Source organism: Ooceraea biroi, chromosome 1 (assembly GCF_003672135.1).
Source record: "Ooceraea biroi isolate clonal line C1 chromosome 1, Obir_v5.4, whole genome shotgun sequence".
NCBI classification, from domain to species: domain Eukaryota; kingdom Metazoa; phylum Arthropoda; class Insecta; order Hymenoptera; family Formicidae; genus Ooceraea; species Ooceraea biroi.
The window spans coordinates 20686726-20710221 of NC_039506.1; the positions used below are offsets into that span (position 1 = coordinate 20686726).

A 23496-nucleotide genomic window follows, 5' to 3' on the forward strand; every position below is an offset into this window, starting at 1 on the left:
GCCCTTGCGAAATTGACTTGTCGCATATGCATACGCGTTTTACGTAAAAGCGTTAAGCAAATTTACAGTGTCGTTAAACACGCACTCGGTTCTCGCGAAATTTGCGCCTTGTCGTTGTCGCGCGTACGGCGCGCGCGTGTGACAATATCGTTACTTTATGCCCATTCGTTCAATTGCCCGAGGAGTATTTCAGTGATAGCGTTTTGCCACGCCGCGCGAAAAAATCGATTAAATAAACGAAGCGGCACGAATCCGGGAATGATCCTTGAGATTTTCACGATCGAAATCTCGCGCGATCCGTTACGGCTCACCGCGGGACCATCGCGTTCGTTTCGTCAAATCCGCCTATCGCGATATAGCGAACTGCAGCAAGTTGGGGAGCCGGCGAAATGTTCCTCGCCTCGTCAGGTATGGGAACAACGAACGGAACTCGGGAGAAATTCTTTGCCTCCCGCGCGTATTGAAACAGTAATGATACGGGGGTGGCCAAACGGCTGCGATAACGAAATGAAAACACGTGCTCGCACTCGGGAGAAAGAACGTACGAACAACTTGCCGAACAAGCTCGTTTACACGCTATAACATCTCCCGCGGGGGTGGCCATAGGGAGAACGATCGAACAAACAAATTTCGAACCCGTCAGAAATTCACCGTGATATTGCTATCGGGAGCGCGATAAATCGCGCTTAAGGAGGAAACGCGACGACGTTCTGCACGAATTGTGTGTGCATGTGTGTGTATTATAGCTAGACTATTTTCTTTGTACATCTTTATCCCGGCTGCTGCTTCGCGATCGCGAAGATATGGCACTCTCGACGCGACGAGTAAAGAGTAAGGGGTTAATTGTGGTGGAAAACGGGCAGGAGAGAGCAAGATGAAGATAAGACGCGGAAAATGTGATCCAAATTGAGCCGAACGAAGAATAAATTAAAACAGAAAAGAAGAGTGAATAGAAGAAAGGGATAACAGTACGAGGGACGAGTATTGTCTGTTCTCAAAAGTAACGATACGAAGACCTGATTCGTGTCGGTCCCAATTCGAACGCGATCAAGCTTCACGCGGCTTGCATTCAGCAACGCGCTGCCGATTGCTGCAGAGCGTTTTAATGGTACCAAGAGCGATGAAATATGGGCTTCTAACCGAACCCCTCTCCGACTGGGTATTTCAGTAACGTGCGGCGAAGGAGAGCAGGATAAATTTGGGTATAAAGCAATATTGTGCCGCACAGGCAAATAAAAATATTAGCCGCGCACACGGCGAGTGCCGGGGCGTTCGCCCACCAGACAATTTATCAGGTCGCCCCGCGCAGCCAGCGATCTCGTTTTCCTTTACCAGGCAACCGGCGAATTCTCCGGCGTAATAAATGCGGAATTGAAATACTTTCGCCCGCTTTGCCACGATGCGTTGCTTAGGTGGTACGTCTCGTTTCCCGTTTGCGCATCGATCAAGCGCGCAAGCAAGCACGGCAAGTCACGCGCGCGTTCGCGGCAAGGCGATATGAATTTGCGTTTCGTTGCGCGATAAATTTCCTTAACCAATCTGGCACCCCCGACCCCGAGCTGTCGAAGTCCGCTAAATTGATTCGCGCGGTCTGAAGTTGGGAGGTTCACGAGGCGGAGAGAGGGAGAGAAAAAAAGAAAACTTGCGCGTCGCGCGATTAACGGCGCGGATTTGCGGCGGATTGCGACCTCTGCGCAATTGCGACTTAAAGCGATTAATCTCATCGTGGGACGATGGAGTTCCGCTGGACGATTCGCGCCTTCTGCCTGTTATTCTTCCTCGCGCGTTGCGACGACGGCGAGGAGGCGCGAAGAGGAAAGCGATCGTCGGCGAGCGGTCGCGGGGACAGGAATTATTGCCACGTTTGTCACGATCACACCATGTGCTTGTTTCCCGTAAATATCTGCTGGAATCGCACGGGTAATACCGCGTGTGCATACGCGAACCGCGTTCGGTCGGCCGATAATGTAATCGACGACCGTGATCTTTAATTGCGATGAAGAACGTTTCGGGATTTGCGAAATCTAATTTCCTATTTCCTAAAAATAACCTAATTTTTTTTCTTTTTACTTAATTTTTTTTCTTTTTCAATCACGCATTAATAATGGGAGAACGTGCGTATCGTCCTGCATTCCTCACGTAACTCGCCACTCACCCCCGCAGTACGAGCACGAAGGGACGGACTGCGTCAACGTGGAGAACGGCGATCTCGACGGGCGGGACATCGAGACGGTGCTCGAGAGTCATAATTTTTATCGCGTCGCCATAGCGAACGGCAAGGAGAGCCGCGGGAATCCCGGTCCACAGCCCGCCGCCAGAAGCATGATGGAATTGGTAGAGAAAATCGACGGAACACGCTCGCGCGCGATATTTAATCATTTATCGCGGCTCGGCGGGCGGGGTGTCTGACGCATCATTTGTTTCGACAGATCTGGGACGACGAGCTCGCCGTTATAGCGCGTCGATGGGCGTTGCAGTGCAAGTTCTTCGAGAAGGATCAGTGCCGAGACGTTGGCAAGTAACTCCGACGGATATATCCCATTTTTCATCCCGTCCCTTCTGCCTCTCCCCCGCCTCTCCTCTCGCTATTTTTCAATATCCAATAACCCACAGCGGACGCGAAGTTATTCCGTCCGATACGGCCGTCGAAACGCGCGCGAGTACGTAGAGCGTTGCGCACGTATGTAAGACCGAACTCGGTCTCTTGATTCTAACGAGAAACCGCCTGTCGTGGATCTCCCTCGCGCGAAGATAAAAATACGTGAAGATGATCTCGCGAGAACGGAGAAGCGGAGGATAATATCTCCCTGAAACACATTGAACGCGAAAACAACCGGCAGTTTCAACGAGACACCGCACTCTGAAAGGGCTCGCGAAGTTTCGCCGTTAATAAAACAGAATTGCCTGCGAGCTGCTCTCGTTGCAGCAATCGTCGTCTTCGAGATGATTCGCTACACCGAGGTCGGCGAATGCATACGGACGTCCTTATTGAAACGCATTCGCTCGTTGCAGAGCGATTCGGAGTATGGCAGAATATAAACGTGCTCGACATGGACAGCGCGGCCGGTAGCACGAGCGCGGAGAGAATTCACTTCCATATTACAGCGTGGTACGACGAGGTGGAGGACTTCGACAACGCGAAAGTCGGGTAAAACTTGAAAGTGCACGCAGCGCATATATACGCGCGACGTATACGCGCGAGGCAGGAGTCCTGCCGCAGGACACTCATGAGCTAGTAGCTGCCTTTCACGGATCTTTTGATCAATTTTTCTCACGACAAGTACATCCTGGAGAATTGTCATTTGTCGCGAGTTCTGAATTTTTAACGTTAAATAACTGCCTTCTTCAAATTGAAAATCTGCCAATATTAATTAAAGTCTCTCTCAATTTGCTCGAAGCAAAAGAAATTTGTTATTTTATTACATCTGTCTTCTACTATACATCTTATTATCTGTTTTTTTTTTTACTTATTTATCATATTATGAACCATGAGTTTTTTTCGCTTGCATCGGCGAAATTTGATTTCCGAAAAGCCGCTTGATTTTACTGCTTTAACTGTAACTAAAGTAATTGCAAATTTAATATTATCGATCTTCCCGGACGTTTTCGTTAAGGAAAGACCAATTTCGAATTGATCAAAGGCTCCATGAACGGAAGATGTCCGACTAGGTATGTACCCTGTGCATATATACAGCTCGCCGCACACGCACGTTACCTCTACACGCGCGGGTGTATGTAGGTCGACGGTAACGCGTGCACGGATCGCGATGCCGTCGAGAGGAAGGTACAATAGCCCGAGCCCGAGTTGATCGGAACGACTCCTTTGTGCCGGAGAGACTCCGCCACCCCTTTGTGAACGGCCGATGTTCGATCCGGCGTGTAGACACAGCTAACGCGGTCCTCCGAATTTTGGGGGAAGGTTTGTGGCCACGCTCCGTCCTTCGCCACCCTTCCTCTCTTTCTCGTCACGATTCTCTATTTCATCCCACGTATCCACCCTCGTTCCTACTTCTGCGATCGCTCGGATCCTCGGGGGACCCAGTGTTGGTTTCTAGGCGTGCCCTTCCCCTTACGTGCTCCCTTCACCACCCTTACACAAACAGAATTGAGAATAAAAGGCTAAATAGGATAAACTTAAACGCAATAACGGATATGCTAGAAGAGGTTTCATCCATTCCATGTGTATGTATATATGTGATACGTATTTGTATATTTTTTGTGTCCATGCAAATCCCGAGTATAATAACTTAGAGAATTTTTCTTAGTAACGATGAAGTACGCGTAAAGTTTCTAATGTAAGTATACAAAACTGCAGAATGAGAAAGCTGATTCTAAAATGTTTAAGAACATTTTTTTTCCTCATCTCTCCTTTTTTATCGGAAAGATGAATTAATAAATAATAATAAATTATAAGAGCCTCCGAGTTTGAAAGAATATATAACTCTCCATAAAAATGTTTATATTAGTCCAACGGTGCTTTTCTTGGCGCTTTTCTTGGCGCCATCCGAGCTCATCTCGATCACCCCGTAAAGCTGGTATTGAGAGAGGATCACAGATGCTAGGGCAAGGGGGAGGAGAGGAACGACTTGACCGTCAGAGAAAATGACCGAAGATCGATTGCCGGAGCCGGAGGAGGAAGTTGGGGAGAACGGAGGGTGGAAATGGAGGAATACCGGGCGGTGTTCTTCTTCTGTCACCGGGAACAATCAAAATCGCGTATTCTCTCGGTAAATTGGAAATCCAGAGTGCTATTGTACCGGCCCAAATTACTCGTCGATAGCCCGGTACACATGGAGGATCCCCCCCCCCCCGACAGCTATAAGCGAGCCTCCGTCATTTCTTTTTCCCCCCTATTTTTTTTTATTTCAGCCCGACAGAAAAAAGTTTCAATTTCCTATGGGATACATGAAAATGCGATACGATCAGCCGCGAGTTTTAACCCTGCGAGATCCTGTATGGGAGAGCCGCGCGAGAACGCGTTATCCCCATCTTGCTTTTGACGTCCGCGAGGTCGGGGTTCATTCGCGTCCGTTCGCTCGGGCTAAATTGGCAGCAACATGGGAGGGTTTTGCACACGGTAGTATCAATTTCCCGAAAAATTAAGACGATGAAAAAAGAAAAAAAAACAGATGTAATTCCTCAGGCGCGACGTTTACGATTCCTCCTCCTCCTTCTCCTCCTCGTCCTCGTCAGGACGATACGTGCCTACTTCCGTAACTATCACGCTCGCTTCTGCAAGGGGTGGACGACGGATCTCGGCTGCCTTCGCGCGCGCGTCCGTGAAACTTAATTAACAATTTCCATTTGCTACTTTCGAGATGAACCTATAAGGCGCACGTTAATCCCAAGTCTTGCGCTCGGGGTGCGTCCCGAGTTATGAACAGCGCTCCCGAGTCCTAATTTGAATTCAAGTTGCGCGAGCGTGTGCCCGGGGCACGCGAGGCCGGCTGCCGAGGCCGTCCACCCTCATCCAGCTCAGGATAATCGTACCTTTCAGACTGGTGAACTACTCGGGCGCGCCGTGGCAACTCTCCTCTTACATCCCCATCGCATCGGCGACGTTCATTTACGTTGGCTGCGGTCGCGCGATTTACACGCCTGACTTGAACAAGACCGCGGCGGGTTACCAGCGTCGTGACGCAGTCACGCCCGACGGATTTGGGAATCGGGTCGAGGTGCTCGTGTGTAATTACGGACCCGTCGATCGCATTGCACCCCGGCAGCTCTACGAGCTCGGCCGGCCGGGCCTGTGCCCGCCCGGCACCCTACACAGCGACCGTTACAAGCCGCTATGCAGTAAGTTCGTACAACTATCTCTCGCGAGAACACGGATCCGGACATGTGTCTCTCGGTGAAACAGTTAGACGCAGAATAAAAATAATGGAAGGAGTACAAAGAATATAGTTGGAGATTAATGAAAAATGAACAAAGTATGAAATATAAAAGAGATTGAAAAAAAAGAGAGAGGCAGAAGAATAAAATTAATTAACTTATAATCTATAGTTGGAATGGCTATTTCGAATCATTTAATAATCAACTTGGCTTCAACTTGAATCTTGATGCGGAGGAATTTTGCATCTTGTGAAAGGTCAATGCGATTTTCAGTCGCATTGATTGATTGACCATCGCCGTAGATCGCCGCAGATTACAGTTAATTTAACAAACGTAACGTTCCTAACGTTCGATCAAAAGACTGCACAGGCATTTAACGAATCTGTAATCTTACCTTCAGATGCCGATCAGCTTCCTCCAATATCGCGAACTCGCCATAACTTCTCTGATCTCTGACGTTGGATCTCTGAAAGCAGATATTATTTTTTTTCATACTACATCTCGATGCAATTAGATTGAGATAATTATACGATTTACAAGTCTTACATTGACGCTACATGCGATACAGGTGACCGCGACAATGAGGACGCTCGAAATGGCCGCTATTGGGGTTAGGTACGCGAACCGCACATTTACACGCACTCGTATCTTCGCAATACCTAATTAAATCGACATGCCGAATACCGCAACCGGTTCGCAAGATTCGCGCGTGTGCAATTTACGCTCCGATAGTTAAAATATAAAGCACGCGATGGAAATTGATGGCAAAGTGCGTCGTACACTATTCAAGTCGTGCGGAACATACTGAAGTTGCTGCATAATGAATGTCGCGATTACGTGATCACCGTGATCTCGCGTATCGATCTGGTTCGACTTTTTGATACGAAAACTACGGATCACTCGAATCAAGCTTTTAGAAGCTTGATATGATCTCTATCGCAGAAAAACACTAAAAAAGTAAATTATGTATGTAATAAAATAGATAGTGCATCAATTTTTAGTGACAAAAGAGTTGCATGTAATCATGCAAATATAAAAAATTATGGCGTTTTAATAAAATAACTCGTAATATCGGAAAGGGCGCAACCGCGAAACTAATATCGTTTTCAGTAGCAAAAGAATACTAACAAATGGACATGCTGATTTGTGATTTGCATAGAGCATTCGTCCAATTTCAAATTAAATATTAAATACAACGTGCGTGTAATAGCTCCATGTACCTGTGCACATATAAAGCGTGATACCGTCACATAATATAACATTTGCGTACCGATTTTTCCGCGCCTTTTGCAAACGTGCGTTTTTATTATCCGGCAGTTTCAGCGATTAAATATTGGCGGAACTCCTCGCAAAAAGTTTAGCAATAACGTTAACGTTAACGTCAGCCTGACCGCGCCGATATTTTGTAAAACTCAGCAGCCGCTGGTTTGCTCGCAAATCTCGAGTAATGGCACGGGAGAGCCATCACGCCGCACTGTCCTTACGTTGCCCGGCCATGCACGTCTGTTACTACTTACTTAGCGAGCGGGCACTTGAACGAGCTGCCGGCTACTCCTGTCCGTCGATTCCGCCGCTTCATCGATCGTTACGAGACACGCGACCACTCGGTTAATCCCTAAGCACGAAAGCTCGTTTATCTTTATCGGTGTTCCTGAGCCTCGGATGCCGGGGGCACTTTTGTGTAAGAAGATTACCTTTGTCGGCGAAAGTGGGAAATCTTTGTCTCGCCATTAATGCCCGGTGACCCGTTTTCCGATCCGTATTCGTGTAATTAGTCTTATATATGCAATAAAAAATATATATAATATACATATTCTTATCTTTTTCTTTTTTTTTCTTCTATATTCGCGTTCACGCATTGTCGGATGAATTACGGGATGCCACGCAGCATTTCTGAAAGAAAGGACTGATTAAAGGCGGTGGAAATGACGTGACGATGAACACGCCGGGTCGATACACACGCGAGACTTCTCCGCGCTCTTCCAGACGAGAGATATTTTGTAACGCTCTGTCGGAGTTCGCTGTATTAATTACAACGAGAGTGGATCCAGGGTATCTTGGCACGTCGTACATGATTCACCTCGTTGTCCCTTTGTCTCGCTGTCCGCGCGCGCCGATCAAAATGCATCTGCATTGCAGTGTACGCGATCGGATGACGGGGACGACAAAGTTGCCATCCTTCGTTATCACGTATCCTCCTCCAGACTGATCGCATTAGTCAGGCGGATGAAACTGAGTTAAGGCGCGTCAATGCGCGTCAGCGTTTTCGTGTTCATCCCCGGCTGACAGTTTCATCCCCGAAATGACGACGAAACTGCAATTAATGCCGAGTGATCTCGCTTTTCTGCCGAATACAAAAAGAACGACGGACATTCCTTTCTTAACGCGCTTTTACTTTTTTTTTCTTTTGAACGATCGACACTATGTCACGCGGTGTATGGCGATTATTCATCCTCTTGTGAACACTAAGAACCTGACGTAAGAATGATGGATGGATTAATATCACCGAGAGGGACATATCGGCCGTATCCACCGCAATAATTCGGACCTTCTCATTCTTCGCACGTATCGCGGCTGCCGGGAATAATCTCCTAAATAAACATATATATAATATATAGCATAATATCTTCGATGAGACAAGCATTTTTTTCGTGTCAAATATATCGGACGGAAACTGACTAGAAAAATAATTGTTTTAACGCAGAATAATTCTCGCCTCTCGTCAAGATTCAATTTGAAGTTATAAGTGATTAGCGGAACGTTATCCTGATAATTGCGAGATTTTATCCGCTGTATGCTGATGTATGTTATTCTATGCAGGAACCGTGCAGGATTCGCTCCTGTCAAACCGAAGGTTTCAGATGAGAAACGATCAACGGACGAGGAGTACGCCATGCCCGTGTTGCGCCACTGCCGTTTCTCTGACTCAGCTATTGTTGCTCTTGCCGCTGCTGTATTTAACGATATGATCACCATTGTGTACCATCGCTCGAGATAAGCGATTAAACGTCATTTTAAGACAATCAAAGTATTGCGAGCCATTGTGAGCGCGTATCTATACCTGAAACGTAACGATATCGAATGTCAGGTGTATCTAAATTACAATGCGTGTGGTGTGTGCATTTGAGCGTGCAATAATGTCACTGTAATCCGAGTAAATACAACATTGCCGTGCTACAACCACGAGTAAATTGTTAAAATTTACCGATAATCAAGTAGAGCCGGCGGTTAGCAATTATCAGTGTACAAATTATGGAAATGTGATAAACACGCGTGAATATATCGTATTACGAGATCAACTATGGGTAATACAGTAATATTTAGAAATTCGATGTTATATAACAAATTCCAGCCGTGGTGATTCCTCAGAAGGTGTCCGCGTCGCCGGTCGCGTCGCTAGTCATAAATGGCGTTAATCAATCGTTTCGCCAGATGCAAGATTGATTTTTGCTCGGCTTGCCAGTCGAGCGATACCGCGAAGTGAATCGGATCAAGATTAAAAATTTGCGCGCACGAGAAAGAGGGAGAATGGAATGCGGAGGTAACTGCCTCCCAATGGCGACCGGGAATGAGTTAGTGGAGCAGCAAGTTGAAGTGAATGGAAGCGAGTCGATGTTAAATCCGCGCCCGAGACCGCGGCGCGTTCTGCCGCAACAAGAAGATGCGATTGCACGTAAGCATCAGCGATTTTCGTCGGCGATAATGCACGCGAGCGCATGAGGGAATCGAGGCGCAATTCTAAACGTTCCCAATTTTCACGTGCGTACGTAAGGGCGCGACGAGACGCATCCTGAAAAGAGAGGAAAGCAGGGAAGGAGAACGATGTGTCAGAAAAAAACGTGACGTGGAATAAAAGAAGGACGTATCAGATAAAGTATTTTATTCCAGAGGTGGGAGGTGGAACACGGCGGAAAGAAACCGATCGATCGCAGGTTTCGGTGGCGTCGGACGTACCATCGTTATGAAACGACCTTTTACTGTGCAAACAGTTACACACATCGGCGTGTGTTATTCCAACATTTGTCCATCACAAACATTTGTAACTCTTTTCCGTTTATCGTCGCGACATCATCTCGCAGGAATATTAGTTGATTTTTTCTCGCGACGATAATCGCCGCGTCGCGAGAAATGTAATGTTACACGCAATCTCGACGAATTGAATACTGCAATGAATGTTAAATGAAATTCGCTACTACAGATATAATTTGCATCGTATATTTGTAGAATACATGAGCTCACAGCAAGCGCAACCGACGAAAGAGAATTATTCATGTCCAAGACGGAGATCACGATATGTATATTTTTTCTTCTCAGTTGCTTGTCCAGTCTGATCTCTCAGTTTCTTAACACTATTTCTCAATCTGTAAGATGTTTCTCGTTCCGTCAATTCCAATCGCCGTCTGCTGTCGATGCCGTAAACGTCATCCTCGCCCCGTGCTCCCTCTCAGAATCTGTGTAACATCAATATATCAAAAAATGTATATCTCCAAGCTCTCTAAAAAGCGTGTTTTAAGCGTTTCATCTCCACATTTTCTCTCCAGCTCATATTCAGCAAAGTTACATGAATTTTGTATTTTCCTTTTACTTTATCTCTGCCTCCAAGTCTCGTTAATTAATTCAAAATGTCAAGCATGTAATGTCAAGTATGTATAAGACTAAACGAAAATTAAATTACATTCGGCGGGATTGAGAAAAATAATTTTCCTGAAAAATGAATACTTTATTCTACGTGCGCGAGGTACGGGATACTTAAAATGTGGAACGTAATCCGGCAAGATCGGATCTCGTGAGAGAGATCGCTGCGGCCTGATCTCCTTTCCGGTGCCCGCCGCAGCACCGTAATATTCATTCGTCCGATCAGCTGATCGAGCCCTACCAGTGCGCGATATCGTCGTGATTCTCACCTGGAGAAGCCCGGTTGCACGGCCGCGATTCCCACGAACCGCCGATAATCCGCGCTCAATTTCGAACGACGGCGAACGTGCGCCGGGACACGGATGGTCGTGCCAAGATTCGCGCTGCAGAATGCGAGGAAGCCGCGTCTCTCCGCTGCCGCACAGGAATTCCAATTTCTTCCCGATTCCTTGGACCAGCTTTAACGAGTCTCCCGTAGACCGCCGCGTGCCTGCCGCCCTGCATCGCATCGATATCAGACGCGTGAGATCCACCTTCCGGTTGCGCCAAACGAGAAAGGAGAGAGAGAGAAGTAGTTTCTCTTCCCCGTTAGAAAATATCTCTCTTCCTCTACCTCTGGAGATGAGAACGGAGGTGATGCGGACGGCAATCTTTTTACGTCAGGAGTATTTTTCAAAGGAGCCGTTCTCTCTTTTCAATCGACTGCTTTTTATTACGGTGCATGCTGCCCTCGGCATTACTGCAGATCTCCGCGCTTGTTATTGCATTATCTGTTAATAAAATCAGGCTGGTTAATATTCTATAAATATTTGTTTTCTATATAAATACCCGCGTCTTGCCTCGTAAATATTCCAGTGAGCTCCGTGTCCCGCGAAAGGGAGATAATGCTTAGAGATTCGCAAGAGGACAACCACATTTAATCTTTAAACAGGAAATCGCGGGAGCGTTTCGTTACGTTCGTCGAGAGACGTTACGGAACGCGTCGTTCCCGAAAACGCCCTCTCGACCTCTCGAACATCTTAATTTGAATTATTTCTTCGCGCATTCGTGATCGCGTTAAGTGCTCGAAACGCGGTAGCATTTCCCAAAGTATCACGCGGGCGTCTTCCAGGGATCAACTCCCTCGCTTTAATCTCGCTCATATTTCCCGAGGATCTCGCTTGCAGGTCTCGACGTGTTTCGCCATCACGTTAATAGACTGCGAGAGCACAACATGCTTGGATCCACACGGATCTCAACATCCTGGGGAGATCCCGGCGGCGAGTATCCGAATTAATCAAAGCCCAAAGTCAAAAGTCGGGATTGGCTCGAGATAAGCGGCCGGTTAGATCCATTAACAGCATTTGGATTAGCGATCGATGGGGCAAAGTTTCGCCGAATTAACTACACACTGTAACACGAATGGTTGGTGTAGTACGCTAAATTTAATCATATTGTTCCTGCCTTCGCGCGAAAACGCGAGACGAAAACGCGCTTGAGTCCGGTGCAATGCATCGCGGAAGTCTAAGGTACAGCAAACGAGCGGGGTGTACTTTAATCTATTAGTGCGAATTCAAAGGGTGAGGCGCCATTGATTCCTCGACCGGTCGAACGGATCTCTCTATTAAAAGGAAAGAGAGAGAAAGAGAGGAAAAAAGAGATCCGGCTGCTCGATTCTGATTATTCGCGAATAACAAGGCAGACAGAAGGCGGGCGGGTACTGTTGTAATTTCCGTCGAGTGCATGCCGCAAACGGAAAGTGGAATGCAATCGGCGGAAGAAACAAAGCGCGCAATTGAATCTGCTCTACGGCGAATCATATTTCCGTGCGTTGCACATTTAATTAATATTAGCGACAACGTCAAACGCGGCTGGGCGAGACTGACGAAGTTGCGCGAGCTGCCATTAATTAAGCACATCCGCGGATGCGCGTCCCCGCGTCGCAAATGCGACGAAAGGGCGTGTGGGAATCCTTTGTTTGGCAGGCAGGTAAAGAACGAACATTATCGTCTTCCTTTTTTTCACCCCTTTCGCCGTTGCGATTACTCGTTTCGCCCCTCGCTTGAGAAGAGACGTCACCAGAATTATTTCATGGCTATTTTAAAAATCTGTCGAGCTAATTGACCGTACAGAGAAAGAACAGCGCAGCCGAGAGCTGACAAGCTTTCGAGGGAGGATGGAAGGAGGGTAAACGTCGAAAAGCTTTCGCGTTTCGCTTGCCGTGTTTCGCGTGGAGGTGGTGAAATTAATGATTCATGCGGGTCGCGCGCGTTTTGCGCGAGCGCGAAAATTCCCGCAGTTGCCCGTAATAATAAAGAAAGAATACAAGAGAACGCTCGGCCGAAACGCCGAGAACTTCCCTCCGCACGGAAGCTCCGCGCGCCGCACCCTTCTAAGCGGGACGCTAAGCCCCGTAATACCCTCTAACCCTTTTAACTTCCTAATCCCGCGGGCGAAGGGATCCTCGAGACCTCATCGTGACGAAAATCATTAATGCAAATTCATTTAATCAGCCACTCGCGTCGCCCTCGTGCTATGTAACGTATGTATAAGACATTATACCGCGGGACATTGTTCATGCACGAATATTACCGGGACACTGGACTTGTAACTCGGATAATTAGAATATTCAGTGGACGACGACTCGCGGGTTCCTTCTCCGGAATTTAAAAAAAATGCGCGCATCACGGTTCACAACACGTCTAGACCGACGTAATCACGCCTTCCCGCGATTCGTTTCTTCTCTCCGGGAGCCGTAATCTTTCGGCAAAGTTTTGCTTTAATCTTCGTTTCAACATAAACCCGCTATTTTGGGGCGGTCGGGCTTACCGTGGGATTAATGTTTTCGAGCGGGCCGCGGAGGAACTTAAGACATCGTAATTGAATGTTTTAACGAAAGCAAGTACGCGGCCGGATCGAAGTTTGACCCGGTATTACGGGGTCGTCGAAGTTGGCTCCTTGAACGCAGTTAACGTAAATGGAGAACACAATTTCGAAGGCAACACCGCCGTTCGATTTTGGCGGGCGCGCAGTTTCGGAGCAGTCGGATCACGATTCCAGTTCTTTTTTGTGAAAAAACGCGACTTAATCCGGGATTGTTACTCACAGCGGGCGCGCACGCGGACGAAAATCATTCTGCGAATGTGGAAGAAACGAGGAATGGGGCAAGTGTAAACGCCGTTACCGCTAACTGAATGCTCGTTGCGCGATATTGCATTAGGAAGAGCTTACCCGCTGACCAAAATCTGCAACGTTCGCCGCTTTTGTGGAGAAATCCGTCGTCTTTTCTCGAACGCGAGGAATGATCGTTCGGTAATTGTCGCCGTCCTTGGTCTATTTGTCTAATGCTCCAAGCGTGTAATAGGTCCTTTTGATGCTGGTCCTTTAACGACGTTAAAGCTTCCTGCACCTAAAGGCACAGGATAATCGTGTTATAAAAGACATCTTCTGGCCTCACTCTTACGGCAGCTTTAATTCGCCTTCGCTGATGCGTCGCTAAGCGATACAAAACTAATTGCAGAAATCATTTCCGTGGGATAAATAGGCGTGCGCGCGTTCGCGGATTTAGTGTCTCAGAAATTCTGAATGGAGGAACATTCAAGACGCTCCGCTTTGTTCAGTTTTCCGTTTTGTTCGTCCAACGAGCACAGAGCGGACGATGAGTTTTATTTAAAACTTCTCGCGGAGCGAGAAGATTCCTCAGATTTGCGCACCGCGCGCTTTTTCTTATTAATAATTGCAGACTTTGAAAAAGAAGAAGAAAAAGAGATTACAAAATTATGCGACAATTTCGGCAGCAGGAAGAGTTCTAAGTATTCGCTTAGACCGCTTATAAATCAGTCTCCGAATAAAACTGTCTTCTACTTACCTTCCGTTCCGATCCAGCCATGAGCGAGATTCAACGGATAATTGTTGATCGACCCTGCACGACGAATCCGTGTTGGATGCTTCTCTCGTTGGAGCTCAAGATTACTCGGGTTTCTCTTTTCGGTCCAATCTTCAGCCTCAGGCGAATTTGTCGGTCTTGAAATCAGCATGCCCCTCGATTATAGGATCAAACAGTTTGACAAGAATGTCGAAGACTTTAAGCTGATCCGAAGCTGAAAGACGATTCAGACTGAACCGCAAGGGTCCTCAAGTGATCGCATGTGTCGTCAGCTTTTTGCTCCTTTTTGCAGGTGGAAAATTTGGTTTCATGGAATTACGACCTCTCGAAATGCCGAAGCTGGAATTTTTTAACAATGTCGGCAGGATAACGCATTTCGTTCTCCACCCTGCTCACGTGTTTCGCAGCTGCATGAACTTCACGTAAGTCTTCCAGCTCTCGCGCAGCATGTCACCCTTCACTCTGGCTTTTTTTCGGCGCGGCCGCCTGTCGCGTTTTCTTTTTTCCCCCTTCATTTTTTTATAATCTCTCTCCCACGCTTCTTCTACCCGCGCGACATCCTTTTGTTCTTCATGCATTTGTCCTCCTCCAGCCAGCTGTCAGCCACTGCGTCCTCTCCCTTTCCGTCTGTCTCGGTAATTTTCTCGTTTCTGCGCTCTGATTTCCCCCGCTCGCGACGCATTCGCGCATGGATTTTAATTACATATTTTTTTACAGGTTCCTCATTTCTGCTTCTCGAATAATTCGTGATGGCTTCGCGATACTTCAGTACTTGGACAATACAACAGTTTGAAATTTCGGCAAATCCGACGATCGTGAGCTCCAACGTGCTCCTTCTGATACATAAATGACATAAAGCAAGATAAAAATTGTGTCAGTTCAATCATTGTATTTCTGGTAGACGCATGTATGTAAATATAACGTTTTTTGTGGAGAACACTTAAAATTTCAAGAAACCGCAATTCTCTCTCCGCTACGATAATAAATGTGTTATAGTAATTGCAACTAACAAGTGAATCTAGCGCGCTCGATGAGGAAAGCAATCGAAAATAACATGTTATTTTTGCAGCTGCGCTTGCTATGATTCTTGATAATTCCGTCGCCTATCCTATATTCCGGAGCACGTATCCTATATTCCGGAGGACCTAGTCAGGATCTAGTTCTCAAAATATATTTTCTATTTGCAACATATATTTGACACGTGCGACATATTGCGACATGTAATTGAGGACACTGACATTTAATTGTGACCAAAACCGTACGATGTTCTCCTCACTCTTTTTGTCTCAAGCAAGTAAGAAAGCAAGCAGTGTTGGCATCGCGATACTTCGAGCACTTTTCGCCTCGCGTCGATCTGAGATTCAATTGCGCTGAATTAGAAGTAACTTTTACGTGCAACTACATCGCCGTTCCCGATGGTTTACTGTTGTATTAATATTTCAGACGCGACCGTGACGTTTGTGACATGCAATGCTTATCCGTGTTTCACAAACACTCCTTACTCCTCAAATATCTTCGCATCGAATCTGGCCTTGGCGTTAATTTGATGATCAAGGCGACAGCCAACTCAATCACAGAAAACACTTCTATCTAACGACCCGCTTTTATAACTCAATAACACACATAAGCATCCATTTCGTGTTATCGTATATACACACGGTATAGAAAGAGCCATGGGTTATAAATTACGCCAGAAAACCGTCAGGCACGAGGGGTGGCAGGGTGGCATATTGGTGCACGCAAAACTAAACAAACCCTTCACGAGGATCCTAATGACACGTAACGAACGCGGCTGACACGAACTATGTCCAAACTTGAAAACGCGAGGGGTAACTCTCGTGTAAATACGAAGAAGAAACGGGGAGAAATACGAGGAAAATACGATATTATGGGGAGGGGCACGAAAATTAATTATACCGAAGCGTGTCAGGCTCTCTTGACTGATACTCGATTGGCGCCGCGAACGATGGTCCGTGAAACACAAAAGTTTCAAGGATCTTCTACTTTTACATCTTTCTCCCTCAAAAGAGCATCGGCCAATCTGGTTTTATACAAGAAAAATCACTGCTTATATCGACTATAAAAGAAAGCTTTAAGTACTTTGAAATGTAACTTTTCTATTAAATAGCAAGACAACGAAAGAAATATTGCGCAGTCCAGAGACATGAGATATTTTCTCGCACTTTTCCCGTTCTATATTATTAATTACATCATTAATTATATTTCCGTGTTCTTAATTCAAGTCACTCTGGAATGATACTGAGCTCGCTGCTACCGAACAGACGACAATGATCATTGCGGAGATTACCGTAACGACAGTCACTGCTCTGTAATTAGGGTCTAAATTGAAGACTGAGATTGTAATCGTCTGCGACTGCAATCATCGATAAGAAAATATCCGCAATCCAGCAAGCAGCATCGCATCCAGAAACCTCGAATTTAATTCAGATATCTGATGACTTTCTGATTCATGTGCATGTATCAACTAAAATGTTCTCTTTAACTTTCCTTAAAATTACTTTCGGGCCTCGAAAAATCGATAGTAGCACCTTCGATCGTGCTGCTCGGGGAATACGCGATTACTCGTGGCGATAACGTCGTTGCCACCCCCAGCAGACGGGGCATCAAATTGTCGCGCGGTTGTTCGATCGACGTCAGAGCAATATTGCCGATTTGCCGTGTCATTTGTTCGCCAATCGATCGCGATGCGTGCCAATCTTCCGGAGCACCGTCGTCTCCTGTCAAATATTCGTTGGAGCGGCACATCGGCCATCCCTTTCGATCATCCCCCCGTCCACGTCGACGTGGTATCTCGCGCGATCTCAGAACAAATTATCCGGTGGTTATCGCCCGTCCCATCATGCACGACATCAGGCTGCACAAGTACTACTATCAGGCCGGGTCCGGATACAGCTCGAATTCGCTGGTCAGAAATTTCGATCAGGGTTACTCGGGTTCCCGGCCGAGTGATCGCGATCTCTCATTGGGATCTCCTTTGCTTCTTTCTTCCAGATCTACCGGTTCCTCGTCGCCGATCGCAATCTAAGACGCTTATTAAATCTGAGCTCGTATTGCGGAGCGGTGACCGTTGTAACGTTCATCTTCGCGGCGATCATGGCCTTTTGTTCCATAGCGGTAATCTCGGTGTATGAGATATCGATATATATATATATATATATATATATACATCTTCTTGTATCTGCATTTTTTCTGTTTCTCTCTCTCTTTCTTGGCATCATGCTGTAAGCTCGTAATTCGACATGTAAGACAATATCTTTCTTATTCTCTCGCCGCACGTTCAGATATGAAATTAATCGGCGGACGACTGACAGAAGGAGAATTAGCTGATCGTGCGGATCTGAGAAACTCTGGTTAATTAATATCGCTCGCGAAATAGCAGAACAGTAAACGGGTGCGCACAACCTCGCCTCAGCTACTATTACTCGGCCAGAGAAAATTCGGCGCGAGCTTATTATTCTGGCAATTAATTTGATAGCGCGCGACTCTCTGCCGGCGCACAATAATTAAAACGCCATTCACAACGCGAGGGTACACGAACCTGTAATTGATTGTTTGCCTCAGATCCGACGTAATAACATTATTTCGGCGTGCAATTAATCAACGGACAATAAACGGTCGAGAAGTCCCGCGGAATTGTCGCTACTCCCGCCGGTACTCCACAGATTTTAAATAGGTAACACAGTGCCGTGCCCCATCCTCGGGCGTATTCGAGCGGGACCAAGAAAACGAGTCACGTATCTTACCGAAAAACCTTCGCGGCGCCGAACTCTCTTGCCGGCTTAAAGAAAATGTAAACAACTTTGCCGAGCGATCGCTTGAATACCGATGTACTCGTGCGCACGTGGCATTGTAACAAATATAATCCCCCCGGTGCAGTAACGAAAAAGTATACTCCCGCGTCTTCGGTTCTTCGACGGTGGAAATTTCCAGCACGCGTTTTCCGCGCGATAGAACGCTCGTTTTTGATCCCCGTCGCCGGTTACGACTGGAAAACTGGAATCGCTGCAATCGCGAAGCTCTCCCGCACGAATCATTCGCGGACGAAAAAGTTTCCATCAATTCGGGAAACCGTTGTTCTTCCTCGCGATTGCGACATTTATTTATCTCTCTCTCTTTCTCTTTCTTTCTGAAATAAATCGAGAAGCGCACGCGATTAAAGACCGCTTCGCGGATTTTAATTGTTCGTAACTTCATCAGCGAGCAACGCATAATAAAAACATGACAAATGTATTATAGGGGATAGCGAAAATATAGAAAGGGGAGACGCAATAATCGATTTAACGCGATTCGAATTTAATTCAACGTCTCGGTCGCTCCGAATAATCGGGCTCTTTATTTTCGCACTTTCAGAGTTTGAGCACGGTGACGTCGAATGACACACGTTTTCGCGAATTGCTCGCCAAAGCAAAGAAGGTAAGTTCGCAAGTCTCTCTCTCTTTCGGCAATCAATCCGAGCCGGATTGAAGCGCGATCAGAGGATATCGAGCCGCGCTTCGAATGCAGCCCGGACTCTGATTATCGATAATTTGCAGAAGTTACCGCGGATGGAGAGCGTCGTTAACATCATACCACCGTACAAATGCATCCACAAGCACGTAAGTTTAGCGTCATGTATCTGAGAAAATCTTGCACGGCGACAATCACGCTTCACGATTGTTTTCATCTCTAGCTGCAGCGAATGTCCGTGTTCCAAGAGAAGACGCAGAAAATCGTGAGTATCGTGTTTGCATTCGACGTGCGTAATTATAACAAGTATTCCAAGTATTTCTCCTTCCATTGAACTTTTCGATGAACGATCCGCGACAGTTGCGCAAGGAGCAGCTGGAGCTGGAGATAATGAACAGCAAAGCATCCTGCATCAAGAAGTTGTTGAAGCTGGAGGTGAGATGGACCAGAAAAGTCATGAAATGCCACGGCTGAATCCGCATGTTTCCCGCGAATGAAAACCCCGTTTTCGAAACTTGAACCGTATCCTCGCGCATGTCCGTGTTCCTTGTAGCGAGCCCTTTAATTCAGCACCGCAGGAAGGGGTAGGAATCATCAGGCCGTGCACGCATATCCTGGTATCTGTGTGTAGCATCCGCGTGCGAATCATCGACCTTAAATAATTGAATAATCCCGCGGGCCGGAAGTGGATACATGCGCGGGGTGGAACGCTCGCGCAAAAGGCTCGGGGGTGCACCGGGGTCGTGGCGATCGCGGGGGTGCCTCGTTTAATTAAAGTTTCATCGAAGAACGTGGGATGCGATAAAAACGCGTTCACGCGATTTTCCACATGCACATGTCGTTGAAGGAGCTTCTCCCTCTTTCTATTCTCTATCTTTGTCTTGCTCTTTCCGTTTCCCGCGAGATGACCCATAAACTCGGAATTACCAGAGGTCACATAAACGCATCATGCGACTTTCGGTCGTTGCGTCGGAACATTAGATCAGTCCCGACGGACGCAGGCGAACGAGCCGCTCGATTGGCAAACGTAAAATTAGATTCATGCCCGACCCTACCTCAGACCTTTACGCGGACGCTGTCCGACTTTATATCGCCGCACGGGATATTTTTATTTATCTCGTTAACCCGTTCCCAGGTATCGGCGTGCGCGCGAGCGCGTTTCGCTAGTCTCTTAGTAAGCTCTTCGTTTTTCGCCCCGATAACGGGGCTAACGTTCGACATTAAGATCGAGCCGGCGGAATCATTAAAGAAATTAGCCTAACGAGACGAGGGGGAGGGCGCCTATCACCTACCGAAAATTACGAGCCGCGAACGTTCGGGGTTCCATTAAGCGCGAAAAATCGGGCCGTTTTAATCGACAGGAGGGGGTGGGAAAATCCTACGGCGGCGACGATCGTCGGAACTTTCGGAATTGCAATAATTCAGCGACTTTCCTCCGCCAGGTCCCCGTTTCTCGTTCCAATCGATACGTGGCGAACCTTTCCCTGGAAATACACGCGTCCTACGTAGGGCGCACACGCATCGGCCTGTTCGTTAATAAAATCATCTCGTGGCTCGAGCGACGTGTACGATAACGGCGCGCCTCAAGTTAATTGAACATTGTAACGACACGAGAACTCGTTAATGGTGATCCACGCGTGCGATTACCGGCGCTGATAGTACCGTATCCATTATGCTAACGCTATTCCGTACTCACGATAATCCCTCTTTTCAGGAACAGTCCGAGTGGCGTCGCAGCAGATCACCGAAGGTGTATCATCGGCCCATCAGCGCGGAAACGTCCAAGTAACGCAAGGTAAAAGGGCGCGCGAATGGGCGGCAGGATGGCTTTGCGCGCTCACACGCGTGAAACCTCAGAAAATTCCGCTCGTAATTGGTGGGTGCCAGCGACGTTGATTGACGTAAACGTAATAACGGTGTCGTCTGACGCTACGCTTTAAACACACGTAGTACGATTCTCGCACGGCGAGAGGCGATGCATTTACATTAACATTGTATCCCCATTAATCGTAAGCATTTAATAATGACCGTGATTTGATAAGCGCCTCGGAATTAAATTGAATTTATTAAGCCCATTCGCCGCGTTTTCCTATGAATATGGAACACACGACGCACTGCGTGTAAGCCGCAGTGCGTCGCACCCCGTTGCGAACACAGATTAATACCGGCTTTTAATGGATCATAATCACGTTCGGTGAGGCGTAAACGTTATTTCCACGAGCGACGGTGACGAAAGGAAGAAATAAGCAAAAGAAAGGAAACCAACCGCGAGAGACGAGAACAATTCCATCATCATCGTCGAAGCGACGTTACTTCGCTTTTCGTTGTGAAATTCATTTAATTTTACGATAATGAGTTACTAAATAAATCGCGTATACATGTCCATGTGTGTGTGTGTGTATGTGTACAATCATGTAATTTTCATGACAAAATTCTCGCCAATCGAGATCAGCGCGAGCACAGAACTTTCGTGCATGCGAAATAAGCGTGCTGATCTTTTCATGGCTGACCACACGACGTGAACAACAGTTACTTGCACATTTTTGTATGAAGATTAAACGTCATAATGTTCACCTATGTTGGTCCCCTGCTTTTCTCGTTTATTATTCGATTGTTGGATCATTATATCGTTGGATTATTTATGGTATATTCCGGAGCAGGATTCAAATCGATTATTCAGCTATTGTATCATTTTAATGAGATTAATATTTTATTGCATTAATGTTACATTGAGATATGTAATATATTCTTTAGATTGTCCCCTATTATCCAAGGTAATATGTACAATCTAATTGACAGTTGGAATTTCTGTCACATGCGTAGCGGAAAATAGTTGCTAATTAACTATACTCTCTTCTTGGAAAATAGCAGATTCGTAATATCGCTTGAAAATCCGTAATTTAAGTTTAACGGTGACGGTAATCGAATTGTCGGGAAATATTATTTCAACAAAGAATTAAAATGTCATTCATCACATTAACGTGATTTATTTTGCACGAAATTATTCAGCGCAAAGCTGCTGTTTGCAGATCAAAAATTCGACTAGATATATAGGTAAGAGGACACGTCATGTGTTATGCAATAATATGCGCCATTGTAAGCACACAACACCATTGTCTTAAGACAACGGTCGTTAAAGTTTAACTCTATTATCCAACTTGGAAATAAGAAAGGATAATTTAGCATGACTGTATATGCCAGCAAACTCTAACGTCCATCATCCCGCGACGTTTACGTGCTTACGTCACGTATGACTATTGCACAAGGCTGTGCATCGTTCCTATGCAACATGCATCGTTGACGCGGTCGCCAATAACTTTAACCATAATAAATCCGTGCCGCAGGGAAACAAACGAAGAGATCGATGCTCGTAGCATAAAATAAAAGTGACCGGAGGAGACGCGAGATACGTGCAAAGTGCAAAGGGTGAACGGAAGCATTCCGACGATAGGCGAGCGATTCCGTACTCTCGTTTTCAGTAGACAAGTTACCTGAGACGGAGCCAATCTGAAATTCAGAAAATTATGAAATCAAAGACCGTTCTCTTGAAAAAGCTCTGCGGCTATCGGACGCAGAATCGTGAAGAACGCAGAAAATGAATCAAGAAAACTAAGGAATTAGAATATCTTCGTTCTTCGAATCGAGCGAGTTGCGGCGCGCGATCCAGACTTCGCGTCTTCGCGCACAGGCCAACTTTTACCCAATTAGGGTTGACTCACCCCGTGAAACCGACCGCTCGCGCACCTGCTTTTCTCGGGCGCAGCTTACGGATGTCGCCAGCGGTGCCAGACCGGATCGTCTGGCCACGACCGTCCATTTCTACTCGCTCTCTGGCACTCACCCCCTTTCGAGCCCCCCGTCGCCGCGCGACGAGGGTAGACTGCCTCAGAAATTGAAGCAAAGCCGCGGCTACGTGGCGCGCGCGAGAGAGAGCTAGGTCTTTGCTCCCGTTTAATATTTTAGCCAGTCCATTGGCTGCGCTGCCGCTCGCGGCATCGACATGCGCCCTGGCTTTCGGCTTCCGCTCCGCTCCGTTCCGCTTCGGCTTCGGCTTCGCGCCGCGCCGTGCCGCGCTACGCTCTCGCCGCATACGGGCCGGACTTTCACAGCTGCGGGGGTAATCTAACGAATGCGCCGCGCGCGGCATTCGATATCGATATACGGGGAATGAAACGAGGATCGATCGGCGCCGTGCCGCGCCGCGCCGCCCCACTCGCCCTGTTTATTCGGCCATCGATCCCGTGGCCGTCGTACCACACGGCCGGCCGCTTACGGTTCGGGAAAGCGTGACGTTCCAACCGATCCGAGAGCCGGAGGAATCAGGAGGACCTCAGAAATCAGCTGGATTATCGAATCCTTACATTCCCGAGTCGTCAATGTTTGTGCGCGATCCGCGATGGAAGGGTAAAGGAGAGCTGGAAGTAGTGGAGGGAGTCTCAAGAATAAATTCCGAAGCAGCTTTAATTTTACCGTCGAACATCCGGATCTCTCGTTTCGGACGTCTTCTTGAATTACGAACTGGCTCGATGTTTCGTTCATTTTTTTAGCAATAAAGAGGCATCCTTGCGGAAAACGGGACACGAGTCCGATTCGGTACCAAGAGTCGTACACGGCACTTCGGGGTAGAAACGGAACGGTTTGATGTTTCAAAGTTATGATGTATGGAGTCGGTGTTGATGTTCGTATGGGAAACTAGT

General features: G+C 47.0%; 3 protein-coding genes across 5 annotated transcripts; 2 read left to right on the plus strand and 1 right to left on the minus strand.

The window, feature by feature from the left end:
* The first annotated feature begins 2409 nt into the window (after window positions 1-2409).
* LOC109610911 lies at window positions 2410-6085 on the plus strand. The gene is made up of 4 exons (XM_026969732.1): window positions 2410-3148; window positions 4160-4182; window positions 5413-5800; window positions 6004-6085. The coding sequence occupies exons 1-4, from the start codon at window positions 2970-2972 to the stop codon at window positions 6083-6085; spliced, it is 672 nt and encodes a 223-aa protein (XP_026825533.1). The 5' UTR covers window positions 2410-2969.
* A 151-nt stretch (window positions 6086-6236) lies between these two features.
* LOC109610916 lies at window positions 6237-22678 on the minus strand. Of its 3 annotated transcripts, none has more exons than XR_003406742.1 (5): window positions 14315-17421; window positions 13678-13855; window positions 10737-11237; window positions 6379-10283; window positions 6237-6298 (listed from the first exon to the last, which is right to left on the minus strand). XR_003406742.1 is itself a non-coding variant. In XM_020031365.1 (5 exons), exons 3-5 carry the CDS (start codon window positions 14333-14335, stop codon window positions 10216-10218), a joined length of 267 nt encoding a protein of 88 aa, XP_019886924.1. In that variant the 5' UTR covers window positions 14336-15168; window positions 22291-22306; window positions 22519-22678; the 3' UTR covers window positions 9696-10215. The 3 variants fall into 3 exon arrangements, 2 of the variants coding, with proteins under 2 accessions (XP_019886924.1, XP_019886923.1); XM_020031365.1 differs by lacking the exons at window positions 6237-6298; window positions 10737-11237 and adding exons at window positions 22291-22306; window positions 22519-22678 and having other exon boundaries at window positions 9696-10283; window positions 14315-15168; XM_020031364.1 differs by lacking the exons at window positions 6237-6298; window positions 6379-10283; window positions 10737-11237; window positions 13678-13855; window positions 14315-17421 and adding exons at window positions 21497-22306; window positions 22519-22678.
* On the plus strand, window positions 17193-21418 carry LOC113562317. The gene is made up of 6 exons (XM_026971371.1): window positions 17193-17258; window positions 17345-17467; window positions 18745-18948; window positions 19023-19064; window positions 19160-19234; window positions 20514-21418. Exons 1-6 carry the CDS (start codon window positions 17193-17195, stop codon window positions 20586-20588), a joined length of 585 nt encoding a protein of 194 aa, XP_026827172.1. The 3' UTR covers window positions 20589-21418.
* Window positions 22679-23496: the final 818 nt, after the last annotated feature.

Excerpts from the sequence above, each read along its gene's own strand:
- LOC109610911 (XM_026969732.1), top strand. The coding sequence starts at position 2,970 with ATGCATACGGACGTCCTTATTGAAACGCATTCGCTCGTTGCAGAGCGA. Across the intron at positions 3,149-4,159 it reads TTCGACAACGCGAAAGTCGG|AAGAGGTTTCATCCATTCCA; the intron begins GTAAAACTTGAA and ends CGGATATGCTAG. Across the intron at positions 5,801-6,003 it reads TACAAGCCGCTATGCAGTAA|TTGGAATGGCTATTTCGAAT; the intron begins GTTCGTACAACT and ends TATAATCTATAG.
- LOC113562317 (XM_026971371.1), top strand. The coding sequence starts at position 17,193 with ATGCACGACATCAGGCTGCACAAGTACTACTATCAGGCCGGGTCCGGA. Across the intron at positions 18,949-19,022 it reads ACAAATGCATCCACAAGCAC|CTGCAGCGAATGTCCGTGTT; the intron begins GTAAGTTTAGCG and ends TTTCATCTCTAG. Across the intron at positions 19,235-20,513 it reads AGAAGTTGTTGAAGCTGGAG|GAACAGTCCGAGTGGCGTCG; the intron begins GTGAGATGGACC and ends CCCTCTTTTCAG.
- LOC109610916 (XM_020031364.1), bottom strand. The coding sequence starts at position 22,616 with ATGGACGGTCGTGGCCAGACGATCCGGTCTGGCACCGCTGGCGACATC. Across the intron at positions 22,307-22,518 it reads CGAGCGGTCGGTTTCACGGG|ATTGGCTCCGTCTCAGGTAA; the intron begins GTGAGTCAACCC and ends TCTGAATTTCAG.